General features: G+C 41.9%; 4 protein-coding genes across 4 annotated transcripts; 2 read left to right on the top strand and 2 right to left on the bottom strand.

The window, feature by feature from the left end:
• Window positions 1–267: 267 nt before the first annotated feature.
• Window positions 268–4,267, top strand: LOC111222674 (vasoactive intestinal polypeptide receptor-like). Its single transcript, XM_022746474.1, has 12 exons — window positions 268–331; window positions 757–870; window positions 1,264–1,362; window positions 1,746–1,854; window positions 1,936–2,068; window positions 2,168–2,321; window positions 2,422–2,482; window positions 2,570–2,639; window positions 3,110–3,201; window positions 3,560–3,698; window positions 3,801–3,842; window positions 3,931–4,267. Exons 1-12 carry the CDS (start codon window positions 292–294, stop codon window positions 4,114–4,116), a joined length of 1,239 nt encoding a protein of 412 aa, XP_022602195.1. The 5' UTR covers window positions 268–291; the 3' UTR covers window positions 4,117–4,267.
• A 570-nt stretch (window positions 4,268–4,837) lies between these two features.
• LOC111222734 (acyl-CoA-binding protein-like) lies at window positions 4,838–6,566 on the bottom strand. Its single transcript, XM_022746563.1, has 4 exons — window positions 6,433–6,566; window positions 6,020–6,137; window positions 5,232–5,294; window positions 4,838–5,103 (listed from the first exon to the last, which is right to left on the bottom strand). Exons 1-4 carry the CDS (start codon window positions 6,436–6,438, stop codon window positions 5,030–5,032), a joined length of 261 nt encoding a protein of 86 aa, XP_022602284.1. The 5' UTR covers window positions 6,439–6,566; the 3' UTR covers window positions 4,838–5,029.
• Window positions 6,567–7,279: 713 nt separating this feature from the next.
• On the bottom strand, window positions 7,280–14,301 carry steap3 (STEAP3 metalloreductase). Its single transcript, XM_022746613.1, has 7 exons — window positions 14,251–14,301; window positions 13,533–13,586; window positions 13,172–13,415; window positions 12,419–12,685; window positions 11,725–12,252; window positions 11,006–11,170; window positions 7,280–9,423 (listed from the first exon to the last, which is right to left on the bottom strand). Exons 3-7 carry the CDS (start codon window positions 13,397–13,399, stop codon window positions 9,136–9,138), a joined length of 1,476 nt encoding a protein of 491 aa, XP_022602334.1. The 5' UTR covers window positions 13,400–13,415; window positions 13,533–13,586; window positions 14,251–14,301; the 3' UTR covers window positions 7,280–9,135.
• A 4,926-nt stretch (window positions 14,302–19,227) lies between these two features.
• On the top strand, window positions 19,228–20,835 carry LOC111222745 (complement C1q-like protein 2). Its single transcript, XM_022746579.1, has 2 exons — window positions 19,228–19,827; window positions 20,596–20,835. Exons 1-2 carry the CDS (start codon window positions 19,228–19,230, stop codon window positions 20,773–20,775), a joined length of 780 nt encoding a protein of 259 aa, XP_022602300.1. The 3' UTR covers window positions 20,776–20,835.
• The last annotated feature ends 825 nt before the right edge of the window (window positions 20,836–21,660 follow it).

Below are 21,660 nucleotides of genomic sequence, written 5' to 3'. Positions count from 1 at the left end.
CTGCTACATGGCAGGATGCTTGCTTTTCATTCTAATCATATATGCGGCTTGAGGTCCGGACGTAGATGCCTATCTTGATGGAAAAAAGGAACCTGTTTGACACCATGAAAAAAGTTGGACTTATTGGAGTGTTGCTGCTACCACAGGTGAGAAAAAAAGAGATGCATATTTGAGTTGAATCTGTGAAGAAAAAACATCTTTAGTGCATTATTACCTCCGTCTTTTTTATAGGCAAAATCATCACCAGGTTGTCATCCTCACGTTAATCTTGTGAAAGAGGAGGAAAAGTGCATGACAGATGTGCTAATTTTTAAGCCACAAAAAGCAACAGGTAAATCCATACTGTTTCTAAACTTACTTTATACTTATAAAAAAAAAATACTGAATAAATGGATTATTGCTCGGGGGAAAAAGTTCCATTGAGAAAAATGTTGATCTCTGAAATGAATGAAGTTTTTGCAAACTACAGAAATTTGATGCAGAGTTTTAGTGACACCTAATGGTCATATGACATAATGCAGCCAGAGAGCAGCAGGCACAAAACACATTAGAAACAGAATGCATATTATTTTGAAGGATCAAGATTGTTGCAGATATGGTGGTTTTGTTTTATCCTGCAAGTAAGACCATTGCAGCACAAGAGTCATATATTTATTTATTTATTACTTAATTTATAATGTGTTTCCATAATGTATACAGGTTCCCAACAAATCAAAATCAAAATAAAAACATGTCATTTCTGTTCCGTCTATTAAGAAAACAATATCAGTGTACATTGTAAGGGAATGTGGGATGATCTGAACTGCTGGCCACCTGCTTCTCTTGGGGAAACAGTTTCTCAACCATGTCCAGAGTTTTTCAATTCAGAAGGTGAGCCACTACACATGCGCACCCAAACACACAAACACAGTGACGCACATTTACAAACACCCATTACGCATACCACATTGCACTGGTTAATTATTTGCCATGAAACTCTTTTGTTTTCATACTGAACTGAGAAAGCTTCTCCCTCTTTGGGTCTCTATCCAAATATTTAGCCATAAAGTGCTTGTGTACATAGAGACACTGGGAAACACATTTGAGTGCTACATTTACATTGATAGATGATAAAGACAGATTTCATAATAATTTATTTGATGAACCAGAGGTTTATTGAGGCACCTGAAGAGGGAAAGTAATGGTTTCACAGCTGCCCAATAAATCTATGAACACAGATCTGCACATTATAAAGACCCCTAACCCCCCATTGCTAATCTGCAGGGACAGTACATCGCAACTGCACTGCCAGTGGCTGGACAGACCTACTCGTCCCACACGAAGACGCATGTGGCTACACCTTCAATGAGACGCTCCACTTTCTCAGAGAGGTTGGTGGTATCTAATATACAGACAATGTGGTAGTTTATCCAATATATTGCTTAACTATGAGGCACAATTTCACCCAGTCATGCATTAACAACTGAAAGAATTCTGTATCCCTATAAATAGTATTTCTATGCATCCCACCAAGTCTTTGTACTTTATGAACTGCACTGCCTTCGGGCTAAATTTCTAACTTAATTGCCTGACTTTCCGAATCCTAAATTATGCATAAATTACAGGTCACTACGAGCAATAAAGTGTTCCTTCGGGTTGTCAAGTCCCGGCACGGTGGTGGTTTTAAATGGTTGGCATTGTTAGATGTGCTGTCAGATCACACTGCTTTGAAAGTGATTAGCATTGTTCTCTTTCATTTGTTCAGTCCTCAGATTCCCATTTGTACTTCTCCTACGTGAAGACCATGTACACAGCTGGGTACACACTCTCTCTCATCTCTCTCACCATCGCCATCACCATATTCTGTCTGTTCAGGTAAGACACTTTTCTTTTCCTCTCAACTGAAGAATCATATCGTTGTATAACCTTAAACTGTGCGAGTTCATATTTGTTCAGGAAGCTGCACTGTACCAGGAACTACATTCACATCCAGCTCTTCATCTCCTTCATCCTGAGAGTCATCTTCATCTTCATCAGAGACTATCTGCTGTTTACCAATGAGGAGCTCTACCACTGTGACTACTACCCGGTATGAATGGATGAACTCATCTTTTACAAATGACGTCACCGTGTCACTTAAAGATGCTTCCTGCCTGACACTAACTCGCCTTTTCTCCCTGTGCGACAGGTGGCTTGTAAGGTCGTTCTAATGTTCTCCAACTACTCCATCCTGGCAAACTACAGCTGGCTGCTGGTGGAGAGCCACTTCCTCTTCACCCTGGTGAGCCGCTCCTTCTTCTCCCTGAAGAAACACCTCGCCTGGTACATCGTCCTGAGCTGGGGTAGGGACAAACAAGCGCACCTCACATTTCCACAGCTCAGTATAGCAAATACTGACTCTGCACCTTTTTAGATTTAACCAAGATTTATTTCATCTCACAGGTTTACCATTGCTTGTTATTGTCTCCTGGGGGTGTGCCAAGTTTTTTTATGAAGATGAAGGGTGAGGGGGCTCAACATCTGCTTCACTCATTCATTTCAAAATAATATTACAGTATAACTTTGACAGTTATTTATTTCTTTGCCAAAGATGTTGGGAAACCAGAAGCCATGAATGGATTTGGTGGATACTTCGAGTCCCAGTTCTTCTAACTATATCTGTAAAAAGTTTCTTTTTTTACTTCAATTTAATTAGTTTTAAATCATTATTTTTATTTAAAAAACAGTTCCACATTTTGTGAAATACACCTATTCACCTTCTTCTCAATGGTCAGATGAGAAGATACCACGCTCATATCTAAATATGACCCTACAGCTAGCAGCTAGTTAGCTTAGCTTAACAATAAAGCCTTGAAACAGGGCGATAGTTACCCTGATTCTGAGCAAACTAAGATTAAGAAAATCCAGTCATCATTATCTCTTAAACTCAGACTAGATTATATCTATCATTACTATTTCAGACCAGTGACCGCTAGTTCCCTGGCAACCTCACAGGGATGAAAAAACTCCCAGGAAGTCACTGCAACCCGTCAAAAAACCGTGTGTGAATAGGCGTATTTCCCAAAATGTTCCAACTATTTTCATCACAAGAAAGCATAACAACTGTGTTCACAGGTTTTAATCCTTTCAGATGAACCTCATCTTTTTCTTGGGAATTTTGAGGATACTGGTGAGCAAACTGAGGATGCCGGTTGCACAGAGGAACGAATTCAGCCAGTACAAGTGAGTAGTGATCTCACTAGTGTGGTATTGTTGCTCCTTCATATCATAGATCTGATATGTAAAGTCGAGGGCCAGTAGCTGTTTCTATATGTAAGAAATAGGTCATGTATTATTCATAGGATAAAAGAGCAAAGACTGATCCTATTTGCTTTGTTAATCCAAGTAAAAGATATACTATGATTTTAAGCCAAACGTATAGTGGTTTCCATGTCAGTGGTTCAGGCATTCATGTAGAGACTGAGATAAGAGTTTCAGCACATTGGGCACTATCTCAGAAAAAGGTGTGACAGCTGGGAAGACTGCTATTCTATTTACTTCATTATTAATGAAAGAAAATGCCTTCCTTTTCTTTCACCAGGAGGCTGATCAAATCCACATTTTTTCTGGTGGCCCTGTTTGGTCTGCATTACATCCTGTTTGTTTTCTTACCTGTTGAAGTCAGCAGCACGGTCTTTAAGATATGGACCATTGCAGAGTTGGCTCTGTCATCCACGCAGGTAAATTATTTGTATGCATAAGAGAGCTAAAGCATCCAATTAACTCAGAGTAATGATAAATACAGCTACACTCACTGACCTTTCTCTCTTCACATCTGTAAGGGTTTCGTGGTCGCTGTCCTTTATTGCTTCATGAATGGAGAGGTAAGAACTTGTGCCAATTAGAGACAAAACTTCCTGAATGAAATGTGGGTTTTGAGTAACTTGAGGACCTGTGTTCATGTTCTTCCAGGTGCAGCATGAGATTCAGAGGAGGTGGAGGAGATGGAGGCTCACTCAGCACCTGCCCAGTCGGCGCCGGCAGCATCACAGCTCCATCAGCCACAGTGGGACTCCTCAGACACAGGTCTCCCTGCTGCCTTGCTCTCCAGGCAGCCCGACAACCGGCGGACTCCCCGTGGATACTGTGGAGATGTGACTCAAGTGGGGACTGGCTCATTTTCTCTCACTTCTCATCAATACATAATGGATCTTGGCTTAGTACAGACTGTCAATTAGTACACCACAGCAGCTTGAGTGTTAAATACAGTGGTACTGCAAAAATGCATATTTTTCTAATCCCTGCAGTGTTTTTATTTAACAACATGATTTTTTAATGTTCAAATGTCATAGATAAAATTTACATTTATGTCGAGATGTTTGAGATTTTGGCAGACAGAATTTGGTAGGAAACCAGAAAGACTATCCATCCACCACCCACAGTTATGGAGATATTAAAACTCTGTAAAATGAAATTAAAGGGGCCACTCCAGGAATGGTTAAAATTGATGCAGTAGATGCCAAGATATGCTGGCTGTTTGCTATTCGTGTGGTTATAAATAAAGTTCTTATTATTATTATTATTATTATTATTCTTATTCTTATAAAGAATTCCCCTATAAACTAAGTAAAACCTGCTTCTGAGGAACACTGATTTGCTTTGATACCAGTGACTTCCTGGAGTCTTGTCGTATCATTATAGTGGTGTCAGACAGCTAGCAGAGCCTCTAGGAAGTCACTTTGCCGGCCGACAAAAACAGTCCAGCACATAACGCCGCATTAAAACCAAACTGTGCTCATTCCAGCCGTGCGTGGGACGAAGAGTTTCTTCCGCAGATGAAAGCGGTTAAACTGTTGACAGAAACACGTCTGAAGCCCAAAAAACAAGTCTTTATTTTTGATAGCCAGTCCTGTACACAGATGCTCTGAAAATGATATACTGTATTTGCACTTAAGAGAATAGTTTGACATTTTAGGAAACACACTTTTTCATTTTCTTGCCCAGAAAAAAGCTAAGAAAACAAATGGGAAATATTTCACTGAAATTACAACAGCTTTGTGAAAAACAGACTCTAGATTCCGTATTTTGCCTTTAGCTTCTCCACCAGTTCCACATAGGCAGCCATCGCTTCATCTGCGGACAGTCCTGTTGATTTAGAAACAGAAACAAACAAATACATTTTTAGGCATGTCGGTTTTACAGTATGTTGAAACTCTCCTTTGATTATTGCTGTTTTTTGTTTTGTTTTTTTTTTTAACTTCTATAAATCTTACCTTTCTTTGCATCCCATGCATCCCATTTTGCTTTTCCTGTGAAGTCAAGCATCCCTGGACGCGCTGTGGAAATAAAATCAACCATCAATATCATAATAATAATAATAATAAACACTACAATACAGACGCAACACAGTTTCCTCTTACTAAATGCCACACAGGTGAGTTTAATTTTCAGTTTCTTGGTTCAGTATTCTGATCTATCACATGGGTAAATGTTGCATACTCCACTACTTGGGGGTGAGGAGTTACATTCTGCAATTAAAAACTTCCACAGTCGGTATTTTAAAAGCCATTTCCAGAATTTTTAGATTTGGTATATTTTTAAATTTGACTGTTTTTAGACCAATGGAGAAGTAAATATTCAGCATTTCTCCACCAGAATCTTAAACTTTGAAATAACATTTAGACCTCAGCATTGGGAACAAAACACTGAACACTTCAATAATAATTTAGCTCAGTGAGAAAAATCAAATTTTTTTGTGTTTTAAAATAGTAAATGTGCATTTTTTGTCTAAAAATGTTTCTTCCATCAATGATCATAAAAATGTAAAAAGAAAAAAGAAAGAAAGAAGAAGACAAAGAAAACAAGCAGCTTAACATAAATTTATCAGTTTTGGCATCACTCGTAAAATGACACCAAACTTGTCAGCCCTCATTTTTGTCTCCACCCCAACTGGAAGTGTTCCTGTGCACAGGTGTGGGAACTGTCTTCTTCAGTGTTTCCATACGAATTCTACAGCATTAAAAAGCCTTAAAAAAAAAACAGTTACACTGCAGTGACTTACCTATGTTAACATCACCAACTGTGCCTTGTTTATAAAAACCATAAAGTGCAGCCAGTTCTCCATGGTCTGGTTTTTGTTTCAGTACCTTCACCTCCTCTGCTGCTTTGTTAAAGGATTCCTGGTGGGGGGGGGGGGAAACAGATCCTACTTACTTATGCACTAACCTTGGATAACGCAGTGTGAATTTCATTGTACTTGTTCATTAATCAGGAACAAGTTTAGACGTAACGCTTCATTACATTTACACGAGACTACACGTGCAGCTAAGCAGAGCGACTCCTGCTCTGTAAGGATTTATTACAGTCCGCATGAATGTGGGTTAATCAACTCCCCTGAGAGATCACTTACTAGTACCATAAATCTTTCATGAAACACTGTAGGAAATGAATAAATTCAAAAGAGATCATACTTACAGTCATGACTGCAGTGAGAGACACACCTTTCTGCTGCTGAATGCACTCCCCAGTTGTCAGTCAGGGCTCGTCCAACTTGTCCTGCAATAACTTTCTTTGTCTGCGTTGGGAGTTGCTGAGGAAAATGAAGCCGGACGTAGGTTTGTTGCGTCAACACTGTCAGGAAAGGAAGCTGTGTCTCTGTTAATATGGAAACTGTATACTCTGACATGACAACTAGTTTTTCATTTTTCATTCTTGAAGTGTTATATCTTGAATCTTGAAGTCTAAATACTTGGTAATGCCATGACTTATATTCCATGATAATCATTTTTCATTCTCATGTTACCTCTAGTTCACACTGCAGGTTTCCAGTTATACCTGCAGTACTGCAAAACAGATATTTTTAATAAAAACTTCAAGCTTCTTTCATACATTTAATAAGAAACCTTCAGCTTTTTGGAAAGCATGTTTCATATGACTTGTTGACTTTGTTATGATGAAGCTGCATTAAAACTTTTCTCCTGTTATTGATGTGTTTTCCAAAGCACACATCCACATTGAGGAAAATGTTTTCAGCTTGGCGTTACAAGAGAAATACTATTTCTCCACCACAAGGTGGCAGCATCCACATATCCAATGATACGATGGGTTCATTGCTGCTGCACACCTTGGGTAAAATTTAGACTACTTTTAGCTTTTACTCAACTTTGTAATGGTGGATATCAGTCAAATCTTTAACACTACAAGTCTTAAAAGAAGTTGATGAATAAATTTCTATGATTAAATGAGCTGCAAATGTGTTTCACATTATTAAAGACCTACGTAGAGGAAATACAGTGAAAACAATTGTAGAAAAATTCTTTATTCTATGTTCTTGAAATTTCCATTTGAAATCTTTACATTCGTATCTTTATGATAATAGACACTATCTTAAATTTCAGTACACTACTAAGAAATGTTAATTTAGATTCAGAAAACATATTCATCAGGTAACAGGATCAATCTTTGGCAAGAACACAAGACTGAGAAAATACAAACTCACATAAACCATGAAAGAAACTGCTGAAATCACAAAACAGCAGCAAACTGTGTGTTTTCTTCCCGTTGTTAAAACAATAAAGTTCTGCAACAGCTCACTGAGCTAAATATGATGCACTGATGGGAGATTACCAGGACGTCAGATTAGTACAACACTAAAAAAAAAAAAAATCATCAATAACAAGTAAAAAGGAAAAAACAAAAACAAATGTAGATTTGTTCAATGTTGTTGTACAATGTAAAACGACCCCCAGCAGCCAACTGCTTCAGATATGAACAACACCTGAGTAAGGGACTGTATGAAAATTATTAGTGGGGGTGAGTGGTCAGAAAATGGGGGCAACTATTGTCATATGACTTTTGTGAGAGGCTTCTTTTTTCTTCTTCCTCTGTATTTCTATTTTCATTCAACTTTTCCCCCATGTGAGATTTCTTATCAAAGAAATTACATGAAAATATTTAACATTAAAAAAGAAGAAGATTTTCCTGTGAGACACGGCTCATAAAAAGATAAAAAGGTGTGTTTTGCAATATGCAAAGGACAACAGTCACGTTTCTGTGTGAGGGCTTTGAGAAAAAAAAGACATGACGTTATCGTGTTTCCTTTTCCCATGAGCCTCGACAGACAAGACACTTTGTTTATACATATATTGTATAAAACCAAGAGTGAGGTAAAGCAAAAGCTTCTAACACAGTATGTGTTGGTGACGCATATTGTGAAAATGAATGTTAATTTATTTCATGTTTAAACTGTCATCTTAGTTCTTTAAGGGAAACCATTTCACCCATTTTTATTTTATTAGTTTTTGAGTATGAAGTACTCGTTTAATGGTTAAAGGACTGAAGTTTACAGGGTCCAGAGAAAATATTCATAATGCCGGGGAAGGTCATGCTTTTTAAAATAGTGGAACATAAGAGTTAGCCCCCACCCTCCCCACCATAATCGTTTTCATACAGCCCACAACACTATAAACGAATATGACAGCATAATGAAATTTCATAGTTTGAGAATAAAACCACCACTGACATCTAATCAGTGAAAAACCTCACAACAAAATGAAGTTTCATTTTTGTAAGTGGACAGAACAAGATGATCGGCTGTGTTGAAGGCTCTTTTTACAAAACTCTGTACAGAACAGAAAAAAAAGTATCAAAACCTTTAAACTGGAAAGAAGAAAAAGGCCAAGTCCATTTCTGATGATCAGACTGAAGAAACCTTACTCCAAGGACTCGAGTTATGAACTAGTGTAAAATTCAGTTGTACTGCTTCGTGTTCAGCAGGTTCATGAGACGTGTAACAGTGACTGTTTTGCATAAATTAAACCAGAAACTAAAATTTTTCTTTAGTTCCAGGTTGAAATTTCAAACTGAATGTCAACAGGAAACAATAAATTAAAGTATAAAGTACAAAGAGGAACTAAATACTGATTATTTGAATGCATAGTGCAAAAGGCTGACCACTCTCCTGGTCAGATATCTCTAAGGAACTACCAGCTAATTATATAACACTTTCAACAGGCCATAGAAAGAAGCCTTCACTACATTCCAACGATGTATAAATCTTTCATCTTCTGTGCGAGTGTTGCTGAGCGCGATATTCGTGAGTGTGCACACACAAAGAGCTCTACGTTGACACCTTTTTTGTCTGGATCTTCATTCACACATCTAAAGAGGTGTTTTTTTTCACACATTACTGACATCCTCCAGCCCGTTGTGGCAGTCGTCGTTCGGCAGGGTGAAGCGGATGTGTCGGCTCCTCTCCCAGCCGCGGCGGATCTGCCGGAGACGCCCGGCCATGCAGGGCACGAAGAGAAGCAGGCGGCCCAGCAGAACCGTCAGCGGAAGAATCAGGACCAGTACGAAGGTGGGGGGCAGGCAGAAGCGGTACTGGGCCGAGTCGAAGGCACGGCCCCAACCAAAGAGGAGTGTGTGGAGGGTGGCCACGGACAAGGCGCAGTAACCTAGCGTGGACTGCAGGAGGGGAAACAAAGGGTGTCACAGGTTGTTACTATTACACTCGTCCTGTCCTCTAAAATACACGACCCACATTGTTTTAAAGAAAGATTAATTTTCCCTTGAAGTGAGTCCAGCCAGTCTACGACATCAGCTCACTGCAGACTGAGGAAACACACTGACCTACCACTCATGACCTGAACGAGGGCCACATCATGTACCTGCAGGGTACCGCTAATAAAAACTCCCCAAGGTTGACTCAGGTAGAGGCCAGGGGTTTAAAAACAGCCTCATTCTTCCTCCTGCATTCACTACATGGACTGAGTGGTTCATTTAATTTTAACTTTGAAGACAAATACACAAACAACAAAGAGTCAATTACTTTAACTCAGAAGAAAAAAGGCTGTGAGGAAACTAATCTGTCCATTCCTCTACTGGGGGGGGTCAGGAAGCAACCAGAGCTTATTTTTTTAACTGGCAGATATTTGTTGAGGTGTCTGATTGAAAGTTAAACAGGAAAGGTATTTTTTTTTAAAAAAGGATCATAATTATTCCTATTGTGACATTTTATTACAGGGATTTCAAACTACTGAGGGGGAACAGCAGCAATGTGAAAACGTGTTATTACTCCGAGTCCACCGTCCGCAATGTAAGCATGAAATCCCCTGTACTGAAAAGATACAGATGACATCATCCTGCATCGTCAGAGCTATACAAACATATGTGGGGAAACCTGACAGAAAGCCATCTGCACTCTCCTGCTCCTTATGTGTTTGTTTATTTTCTCAAGAGCCACGAAAAGCTGATCCAAGAAATAGCTGATCATCAGCATTATCAATCAGGACTCAAGAGTCGAACACACGCTCAACACTTCACCTTTTGACAGTATTTCACAGCTGCTTTGGCTCGAATGTTGATGTGCACTGCGTTTTCTAAAAGACGGAGAGTTTCGGTCTGATCCCCAACCAGCAGTGTCAACTCACTCAGAACATGCAGGTCAAGTGGACGATGCTCTGCCTTCAGGGTGTAATTGGTATGTCCTGAATGAGACTGATGCTCAGACACAAACACAAAACACAAGTACATCTCTCTCTTACTCACACTCATACACACACATATATGCACAAAAGCAAGTATGCACTCTCTCCCTCATCCACACACAAGCAGAGAGAGTAAACAGCAGTCATGGACACACTGTCCTGCAGCTGTGTGCAGCAAGAGTAGAAGTGCAGGGCAGGAAGACGCCTTACATCGCCCAGGCTGTCGGGACATGACTAATCTGACGGCCACAGGATTATGGAGAGATGAAAGGAGATAAAAAAAAAACAGAGGAGAGGAGGAGAGGAGGAGGAGAGGAGAGGAGAGGAGAGGAGAGTGAGTCACAACACTCCTGATGGCTCTGCCACAGCCCAACACCAAATCTGGGGCAGCTGCAGGAGGACAAACACTTGGAGTCAGTGTTTGTATGTGTGTGACTGCAAGACCATGTGAGCATTATAGTATAGGAGAAATAGCTCAGAGCTGTCTACACATCAGCCTGACACCTGTCCGTCTATGTGTCAAGCTTTGTGCGTGTGTGTGTGTGTGTGTGTGTATATACCTGTATGAAGCTGAACTCCCTCCAGTTGACGGTGTTGGCCACTGAGGGCAGCGAGGTGACAGCCAGCAGAGAGAGCAGCCCGAGGGCCATGATGCCCACAGAGAGGTACAGCTCCATCCTCCACACCTCCTCGTCAACCCACGAGTTCTCCGCATTGTCCTTCACCTGGACGATAAACAAACACAGAAATCATCAGTGTGTCCTGCTTATGTAGCCACAATCAGGTTTGATATAAAACTGTGCCAGCAGTTTCTTTTTTTTTTAGCTGACGCATGAACACGCTGATTAAAGCAGAACAATAGCACACTGATTTCATGTAAGTGGAACACGTAATTAATTATTCTTCACGGCATTGCAATCGTTTGTTTCCGAGATCAAAGGCCAGAAACGTTGGTCAACTGTGCAGCTGCCTCAGTATAAACCAGATCTGAACCTGTAACTGCAACTTACTTTTATAGGTTAAAAAAACAAACAAAAAAACTTCTCTTTCGATTGACAAATCAATTGATCAAGCAATCACTGCAGCTCTGCTCGCTGGCAGTTTGGTAATACATAAGAGAGAGGAGAAGGCCAGAGATTTTGTCAGTGTCGGACTCAACGAGGTTGTGGCTATTTCCTGGGAAATTGAGCTGATCCCTTCAGGCTGTGACTCTCTCATCTGTTAAGCCAATGAAAGCACCAGAACTAGCTTTGATGCTTCCTGCACAGACTCCTCTCACCTGTTTAAAAGCAGCGTTGAGAAGTTTGTAGCGAGCAGACTTCCTCATGGGAAGACACAGGCTGTAGATGGCATGCAGGACTGCACACAGGAAGCTGCACAGCCCTAACTGCTTCCTCCTGGTTAGCCACCGGTCCAGCCAGTCGGGGAATCGATTGTACTTGGTGCCCCACCACAGCTGGAGGAAAGCGGCGCACAAACCAGGCACGTAGACCAGCGCCAACATCACCAAGGCCACGGAGGGAAGAGTGACATTGACAGTCTCAATGGGCATTTTGTAGAAAACACTCTTCCTTGCCGTGACGAAGGGCTGCAGGACGTCACGGGTGAAGTTGTACAGGTAGAAGAAGATAAACAGGGCCAGGGTGCAGATGATGGGAATGCGCCAGGAGGGAAAAAGATAGAGGGGGAGGTTTTCGATCTCCAGAGAAGAAGAGAGGAGGCCCATGTCGACAGGGATGAAGCCCATTCTGCGACACAGCTGCATCACTGAGCTCTTGGCCTTGTGATTGTCACTGCACAGGAAAACCTGAGGAGAAAAGACGACAAAAAAGATGGAATTTTTTCTCTTCCTAACTCCTTAAATCTGGACTCTTCCATCCTCTTTTTCCCCCCCAAACACATTTGATTTTCACATCCGAAGTATCACTTGACTTCCATGAAGCTGAACTATAAGGGGCCTATAAGTGTCCTACCTGCCTGCTCCCATCCCGAGGGCCCATCTGGAGCGTCCAGGCCGATAAGGTGTTAAACCCTTTGACGACAAAACTCTCCGGAAACAGATCGGCCAGCTGTTCGGCATTTGAAGGCCCGTCTCGGTTGATCTGCAAACTGTTGCTGACGTCCACCAGTGTCTTCCCAGCCAGTGCTGGTTTTAATTGAACCAGCGTGGAGTGGTGCTCGGGGAACACAGCTACAAAGACCAGGTCCGCTTGACTGGCTGCCTCCATCTGGGAGGTCACCTGGAAGACAAAGAAATGAAATGGTCATGCTCTACATTCAGAGGAGTAGATGCAAGTTAGAAGCACATTATAATAATCACATTATAATAATCACATTATGATATATATATATAGTAAAGGTGTCATAAATACTCATACAGCTTTTCTCAAAAAAGGTTACAAAATGCACTGCTGTAAAATATTAGACATCTGGTTGAGGGAATTATTTTTAATGCTGAAATTGACAGATACTTACACACTGACTATGCAGAATGGGAAGCTTTAAATATCCTGGATTAACTGCTTTACACTGTTCCCATGCCACAACTTTCTGTCATCTTGAACTAAGATTATCTGGTAGCTTTGTATTCAGGATAATCACAACAGTTATTATATGTAGTGGGGAAGAATCTGAGTAAAAACATAATTATCATCCATGAGAAGAGAAACAAAAACACCAATTACATGGTGTCATTGTGTGAGTGTGTGTGTGTGTGTGTGTGTCACCTCAGCCTCTTCAGGGAACAGAGCCACAGAGCGTTTGGGGGTTCGACTTCCCACCACCACTTGGTAGCCAGAGGCCACCAGCCTTCTGGCCAGTGAGCGAGAGAAGTCGCCCGTACCCACAATGCCAATCACTGGAGCGCCGGGCTCAGACACGGAGGCTTCAAGACGTCTGGAGCGTCCTCCTTCGCCTCCGCCTCGGATTAAAGGTCTCGACATCTCATCAGGCATAACGGCACTGACAAAACTGCAGAGAGAAGACACGAGTCCTGGTTTTGGCTTATGTTTATTTACATCCACATGCAGATGTACAGCCAAGAGACAATGATAACTAAGATTTAAGATGATATTAATATTTACTTACAGAAACTGATGTGTTAGATCTAGATGGTAGAAGCTATTTCATCCAGAATTGGACCTAAAATAAAAGTAATAGCAGTAGAAGATTTATAAACATGCAGGTGAAAGACATTTAGGACAAATCTGCCAATATATTTCTATCTAGAACACAGAGCTAGGATTCCCACTGCAGTTCCCGAGCAGTGAGTGGCCATCCAGCTCTGATATAAATGGTTACCCCAATTACACTAACAAGCTAACTGCGTGGCTAACCAGCGGGCTTAAACACATAATGACATTAATATTAACTTCATGCACATTTAAACTACAACAAGTCTGTCATCCCGCCCCATTAGCCTCCCACACCAAAGACCGGTGCTGCTTTGGAAATCATCCAGGAGTCTGACGAATACACCAGAGAACCCCCACATTTCAGAAACCATCTGAAGTAATGTTGTGTCACTAATTAAAATGGACCGGCAAAAACGATTAAACGTTAAATATCCAGAAATCCACATTCATTCTCTTCAGATGGCGAAGCAGGCTGAAGCCACCTTGCTTGTTGTCCTTGACTGAACTCGTGGAAACTTTACATCCGAATAAAGTTCCCCTCCTTCACACACAGGACGACACAAGCACGCAAAGAGGTTCGTACTGATAAAACAACACCTTACATGACATAATTTAGCTTCTGTTAAAAACCTACAGCGACACTTTTACTCATTTTCCAGTTAGTTACTCACCGCGCTTCTCCACTCTCTGTGAACTGGTGCGCTTCTTCCTGATAAGATGACGCAACGGTCAAGGCCACGCCCCAGTCACGCCTCCGCGTGTGCGTACAAGATAAAGCAGAAACAATGTGCTCACAGATATATAAATACACCACTTCACACACTGTTCAGATTACAACAAGAACAACAGTAACCTATTTAAGTTTATGTAGCAGGAGGGAGGAAAGGGAAAGATGGAGGTATAAGAGACAGAGAAGATCAAAAAGAAGCAGAATTCAGTGAACAAACATCAAATAAAAGGTATAAAATCAAGACGAAGCCAAAGAAAACAATTGTTTGAGGAAGTTTTTTTAAGCTGTGCAGTGATTTAGCTTCTCTGAGATTTTGTGGGAAGCTGTTCCAGAGTCAACATGTACACAGGGAACAGCACTGGACTCAGAATTAAACCCCTGTGGCTCAGCATGAACTGTAATGGGTGATCAATTAACCTTTAATCCGTCACCTCCATCATCAAGTCAAAATTTCCAATTATGCTTTGTGCTAATTAGTAAATGTTAGCATGTGAACACACTAAGCTAAAATGGTAAACATCAGCTCGTTAGCATCATTGTAAGCATGATGACATTAGCATTTAGCTCAAACCTCGACTGCGTTGAAGTATAAGCTCAGAGCTGCTAGCATGGCTGTAGATTCATATTATAACAGTAGTTTTAGTTGTGTCTCCCAAACTGTTTGGCGATGTGAGTAGATTTTTAATTCAGGACCACCACAACCACCCTCCCACCCCCCGGTTGCTGTAGAGCTGGTGTATACCATGAGCTGGCCTTGGGATTAGAGTAAAAAAGCAAAAGCAAAATCGTGTTAAAAAGATGTCTGACTGCAGGTTACACACTGTCAACATGACTTCATCATGTCTGCCTTTGCCACTTGCAAAAGGTTGAAGCCCCCCTGGCTCGGAGTGCAGCATCAGTGCCACCCCACACACACACACACACACACACACACACACACACACACACACACACACACACACACACACACACACAGACAGTCACACAGACAGTCACACAGACAGTCACACACACTGAATGCATGCTCGCCTACCCTCTCTCGGCCATGTTTGTTTACAGTGCTTAAGGTCACAGTCCTTGACATACATATCTGATTTTTAGTCTCTTAATTCATAGTTATTGATTAGTGGTGTCTCACAATGTGGTAACTCATTACGTTACCATCCACTGAGGACAGATTTCAGCTCCTACACTCTTTAAAAGAAGCCTGGTGGCCTGGACTGACAACCCTAAAATGAACCCTGGTCCAACATGCAACAAGTCCAGTTAACGAGGGCAAAGCACGTTTAATGGTTATTTACTGTGTAAATGGGTTGGATGTGAAATATCGCGGCAGACAAGGCAAGGTCATGAACGGTTAGCCTGAGGCAGACAGGTACAGCTATGTGAACATCTGACAGGACTTCACTGTCAAAATGTTACATGGAGGAAGACATTTGTTTCTCCACTCTCAAGGGCGGAGGTGTCTTCAGTGCCCTTCATCAGGGATTAGGGTCACATGTTGAGACAGCAGCTGATGTTGCAAGTTCTCGTCGCTGTCTTGTTGTGGTTCGGGGAAGGTTTCCACACAGATTTACAGTAACACCCTGTGATGTTTTAAATGAGTAAATACTGTGTGTTTTGATGATGCAGAATTAAGGAAATCACAGTGATTCCTCTGTTGATTCATCTTGTAGTAAAAAATCATACTGATTCAAGTCTTTCTCTGGTGACCTTGCAGCAGATGCTTAATTAGAGGGTTGTCATCACTTTTTTAAGGTGGCCATGACAGCTCAACACAGTACAACTAAAGAACGGCTGAGCTAAATCAAACATGAGCAAATGGACAAAACATCTTCAACAATTTAGTAATAAGTAAGGCTAATGCTAGCTGTATAGAAAACACCTGCAACGATATCTGAGTCGTGCTATCAGTGTTGAAACTAAAATAAACACTACGAGGAAAGTCTACATTTAAATTTAGCACAAATTTTAATTGAATCTCCAGAAAATTCACTCCTCTACTTTCTACTCCACTGTGTTTCAAATGAAAACAGCAAATAATCGGCTTTTAAAATAAGATGCATTGTTTTACTCTTGACCAGGTGCAACATTAAAATGCTGCTTACAAGTTTATGCATCAATATCAATGAAAACAACAATAATGAGGAATGTAAATACCATGTAAATACTTCCTGGATTCTTCATGTTTAGACTGTAAATACATTGAATTGCTATTGTATCATAAATAGTCTCAAAACTGGGGTTAAATCTAATTTGGTTGTGTTTTCTTCGTTAAGCTACACATGCTTTATTGATTGTGTTTCTAAATTTGTCACCTTTATTACTTTGCAGCATTTTCTCAATGCTTAATTTGTTTTTAATTTCCTCATTTGCTTGTGTTTTACCTCTAGCTGCAGCACTTCGAGCTCTCGTTCTTCTTGTCCCCTCCCCTCAGTGACATTAAACAACCGCACAACGAGAACAGTCGTCATGTTCCAGGTTTTACCTGATCACACACAGTTTAAAGTCTGATTCATTTTTCTCACCATATGGTTTGTGCATATCACACGGCAGAGCATCACATGCAGCGTGATTACCAGCGTGGCAGCACCACAGGGCAAGAAAATCTGCTGCTCCAGTGTATAATGTGGACAGTGTGTCGTGCTTGGCTCACCATAGCCTAAAGGTACAGTTCACTGTACTAATCACAAATAAAGGTCATTTCTCCAGTCATGTAGGAGAGTTGGGAGCATAATGTGCTCTGTATGCCGTTCTGCGTGCTTATTTTTAGAGTATTGCTTTGTAGATGATTATTGCACTGTTCATTTCAGATTAAAAGTCTAAAACATGACAGGACATTTCCAGCTTTGCCCGGACGCTCAGATCCTCAGAAACTAACCTCAATTTCATTTTTTGACCCGGCTCTCATGACTTCTCGTGCTCGCTCTCACCTCCAGGCATGAGCAGCCCAGCCGGAGCCATGTTCTGGGGAGTTAAAGCTGAGCCGAGCACAAGTTGAAATTGCTTAGTGTGAGGGGGGGGGGGCTTCTGCAGGGCTGCAGCTAAGCCTTGTGTCCGGCCTCTGAAGATTTCTTCACGTTGCCCTGAGCTTTAAAGCCTCTGCCGTGGATGTGGTGCCTGTGCTGCAATTCTAGGTGCTTAGCTCCCAACCAACAGGTTTGAAGTAGGGTCCTTTGAGGGAATTTTTGAGCTTGAGGATAAAATCAATAGACGCTTTTATTTTCAATGAGCATAGGCTCTTTCTATTGAGTGTTTCAAATATAATAATAACAGTTTTATTTAGCTGATGTGCTCATAAACCACATGGTTACAACAAGTGCACAGCGGCTTCAGTGAGAAAGAACGGAGGCTAAGGGGGTATTTAAGACAAATCTGTATTCAGTAGAGTAATGATTGCTTGGACACAGCAAGAATTTTAATTGGTTGTAGAATCTAAATTCAAGGCCAGTGGCTCTCCACCGCGTGAAACAAGACATCAAATATGTCCCTGCAGCTGGGGAGCTTGGGGCTGGAGGTGTCGACAGCCGTCAGACATTTCTGGTCCATTTCCTGAATACATTATCTGCCCCCCCAACCGCACCCACCCACCCCCTCCCTCCGTCTTCTCCCCTTGCTCCCCCTCTGTCTGTTTGTGGCTAGTGACCAGTGCAGTTGGTCATATGATGTCACCATAGTGATCCTGCCCTCAGCCATTTGGTTCTGACTTTGACTTTCATGGTCAGAGTCTAATAATTAGCCATGTATTAGCTGCTGTTGTCACAAGTTTAATCTACCTGTTAAATCCGACTTTAACCCAGAGTCATTAGTGTTGAAAATAAAAATAATTTACAACTTTGGGAGTCTACTGGATGCAGTTATGGTGCAATATATCTGGATATCAGCATTTTACACAATTTCATTTCTAACTGAAGAATTTATGGGACCCATAATTTCCAAAGGGGAATGACTTAATAAATTGTGTGGTAATTTTGACCCTTAATGTATCCCGCCCATAAGAACTTGCATAAATGTCTATATCTTTGAGATTTATCAACATATGCAGCCATGTGGTATTTTAAGGCTGTGTGTGGATGAATGGGTTTATACTGGGGGATTTGTCTACATGTGCATGTTGGGTGTTTTTTTTGCTGAATCATATTAAACCATTTAGTGCCATTCTAAAAAAAAAAAAAAAAAACATTGCGCAGACTTCAACTTTAGGCGCCTGCTTTGCCATGCTCTTCTTGTCAAGTCAATCACAATCAAATCGAGTACTTCCGGTTAATCATTTAAAAGTAAAAGGCTTCTTGATAAAGACGCAGCATATCTGCATTCAAAATGTACTTGTGCTTTCTTGTGGGGGTTTAATTTACCAGTGCATCATGTTTAATAAACTGATCATATTTTCATATGTAAAATCTGAATCTGGAAGTATTACGGCATCTAACTACAGCTGTCTGATGACTGTGGTGGAGTGAGGGGTGCAGTATTTCCCTCTGAGATGAAGTGGAGTCGACTACAAGTTAAAGCAGCGTATGCTTTTCTATATTTGTCAGCCAACTTGTCCATAACATTCACTTTTGATTTGTAGACCAGACCCCTTATCTTCCGGTCTTATCCCCGCTAACTTTGACAGCTGGACGCAGCTGGACGCAGCTGGACGCAGCTGTTCGCGCGCTCTCATCCATCCAGCCCAGACGCGCCCCCGCTCCCCGGTCACAGCCGCTGCCCAGGGGCTTGGAGACACCAATCAGAACAGCTGGACCGAGGGATGCGCACTTAATTAACTTCTTCACTTTGTTTTCACCGTCCTGTAAGCCCCCTGCCCTCTGTCACGATTCCCACCCAGAGCGGCTCAACGGATTTTCCGTCATCCATTGGTCCCCGACCCGCGCGGAGGAAGTGGTCGGTGGTCTTCCTGGTGACCGCCGTCGCGATGGTTTTGCTGGCTCTGGCCGTTGCTGTCCCGTTACTGCTGCTCCGCACCTCTGAAACCTCCGCCCGTTACTACGAGATGATGGGCACCTGTCGAATGGTGTGCGACCCGTACAGCCCCAAACCGGGAGATGCCACCGCCATGGAGGTGATCCAGAACGTGAACGGTGTCGCTTCGCAGCCGCCAATGGCGCAGGGGAGTCGCGGAGAACCAGGGCGACCGGGTAAGCCGGGATCCAGGGGCCCGCCGGGAGAACCAGGACCCCCGGGTCCGAGGGGGCCGCCGGGAGAGCGCGGCGACAGCAAACTCTCCTTCCCCGCGTTAACTGGGGCTGCGGGGGCTGAGAACAGAGAAACAGACAGTATGAACTCCACGACCAACAGTTTCAGGATCGCCTTTTACGTCGGTCTCAAGAATCCACATGAGGGATATGAGGTGTTAAGGTTTGACGACGTGATTACAAACTTGGGTAACCACTACGATCCGAGCACCGGGAAGTTCACCTGCCATGTGTCCGGGATCTATTTCTTCACCTACCATGTGCTGATGCGGGGAGGAGACGGCACCAGCATGTGGGCCGACCTGTGCAAAAATGGACAGGTAATATTAAAGATTAATAATAATGAGCAGTGGATCGTTTTATAAGCAAATTCCAGTTTGCAGTTTCACATGTTTGTGAAGGGAACCATTTCACTGATGTAAAAAAAACAGCAGCGCTTTACATGAAGAATAATGTGACAACAAACAAACTGATTTAATTCAATTTGGTTTAAGATAATAATAATTAAAACAAGATTGAGCTCATAATCCACACCACATTAGCCGATACATAAAAATGCGCATTTTACGCACAAAAAGCGCACGACATCGCCTGAGGCTTGATCCTTTATTCGCCTTAACGCGAGTTATATAACTGCACATTCTTACTATTGGTATCTTTAATGAATACAAGGTAACATCAGTGATATTTCTGGTCAGATACGAGCGTGTCCGCATGCTCTGTTTGTCAGTGGCGCTCATGCGTAAATCCTGTTTGGATGAGTGTTTCCTCTCAGACGTTTCCAGCTGCAGCTGGATGAGGGGTCAGACATGAGTCTTCACATTATCTCTCATTATAAATGCTGACAGGGGATTTCATTCAATAAGGGTTTTGGTTACATTTCATTTTATTCTACTCCTGAATTTCCACTAGTTTAGAATTAGACAAGTACTCCTTTCACACACCCAATGCTACTCTTGTGGCTGCACCACTGCTGTTTCACTTTGCCCCTCAGGTACACATGATCTTTGCAACTCAGTTTCTATTTCTGTTGCATTCTCCTGTAAACTAGTGCTCACAACAGGAAGTCGTGTCCCATATTTCTCCAGGTTCGGGCCAGTGCCATAGCTCAGGATGCAGACCAGAACTACGACTACGCCAGCAACAGTGCTGTGCTGCACTTGGACTCTGGAGATGAGGTCTATGTCAAACTGGACGGGGGCAAAGCTCACGGAGGCAACAACAACAAGTACAGCACCTTCTCCGGCTTTATCTTGTACCCTTACTAAACACACCACAGCATGTCCATGGACAGTAATCATCACTGAAAATCGTTTGCAGTAAAGTATATGGTCTAATAAGTTTCTCTTCTTTTGAAGGGTGCCATGACACAGCGGTATGTTCTGTTCATCTATTTATTTGTGTTTGACTTAAGTTCAACTGGAGGTTGCTGTCATCAGTGAATATGTAATATCAGTAATATTTATGTTCCTTTGATTTAAGGTGGAGACTAACTGGCTGCCTACACGCTCAGAGGTCCATAGAGAATAGTATGAAGTATTTTGAAGCAAATGCATTGAATGAACGTCAGAGAAGAAGTTTTGACAGTATAATTTAGCCAACAGTGTTTGGCCTCCAGGCCTGGTCACACCAGCATTGAAAACAGTGAAATTCTGCAGCAAGATCAATTAATTTGGACAGAATCGCCAAATCAGTTAAACTGCACACATGTTACATCAAGCTCAATTTTAGTGAACTTTAACCTTTACATTTGCAGCCTTTAACCAGTCCTGACAGTAGAGACTTCTGAGGGAATAGAGAGATGAAGTGGAGGAAGCTAACGTAGCTTATTAGCTGTGGTGCACCATCCAGTTTTATTTAACGTCCTCTGCTCCAATAAGGAGGAATGGTTTGTCGACAGGAACAAGACACAAGTCGATGGTACAGATATTCTTTTGAATAAATTGTGATTCAATGTCCTGTTAGCAACCGAGCTAACACCGGGCTATAATGATGATGATACAGGTGCGAATTAACATTTATGTTAAAAGCTGCACATAGTCACTTTTGAGGTTGCTATTGTGACTGGCTAGCGTTAGCATGCTCCTGGCATGTTTACTGCTTACAAGCTAGCCCTGTGAGTGGCCCTTCATCACCAAATACTGGATTACTTT

This window comes from Seriola dumerili, unplaced genomic scaffold, assembly GCF_002260705.1.
Source record: "Seriola dumerili isolate Sdu_G_001 unplaced genomic scaffold, Sdu_1.0 BDQW01000105.1, whole genome shotgun sequence".
NCBI classification, from domain to species: domain Eukaryota; kingdom Metazoa; phylum Chordata; class Actinopteri; order Carangiformes; family Carangidae; genus Seriola; species Seriola dumerili.
This window is presented reverse-complemented; position numbering and strand designations above follow the sequence as displayed.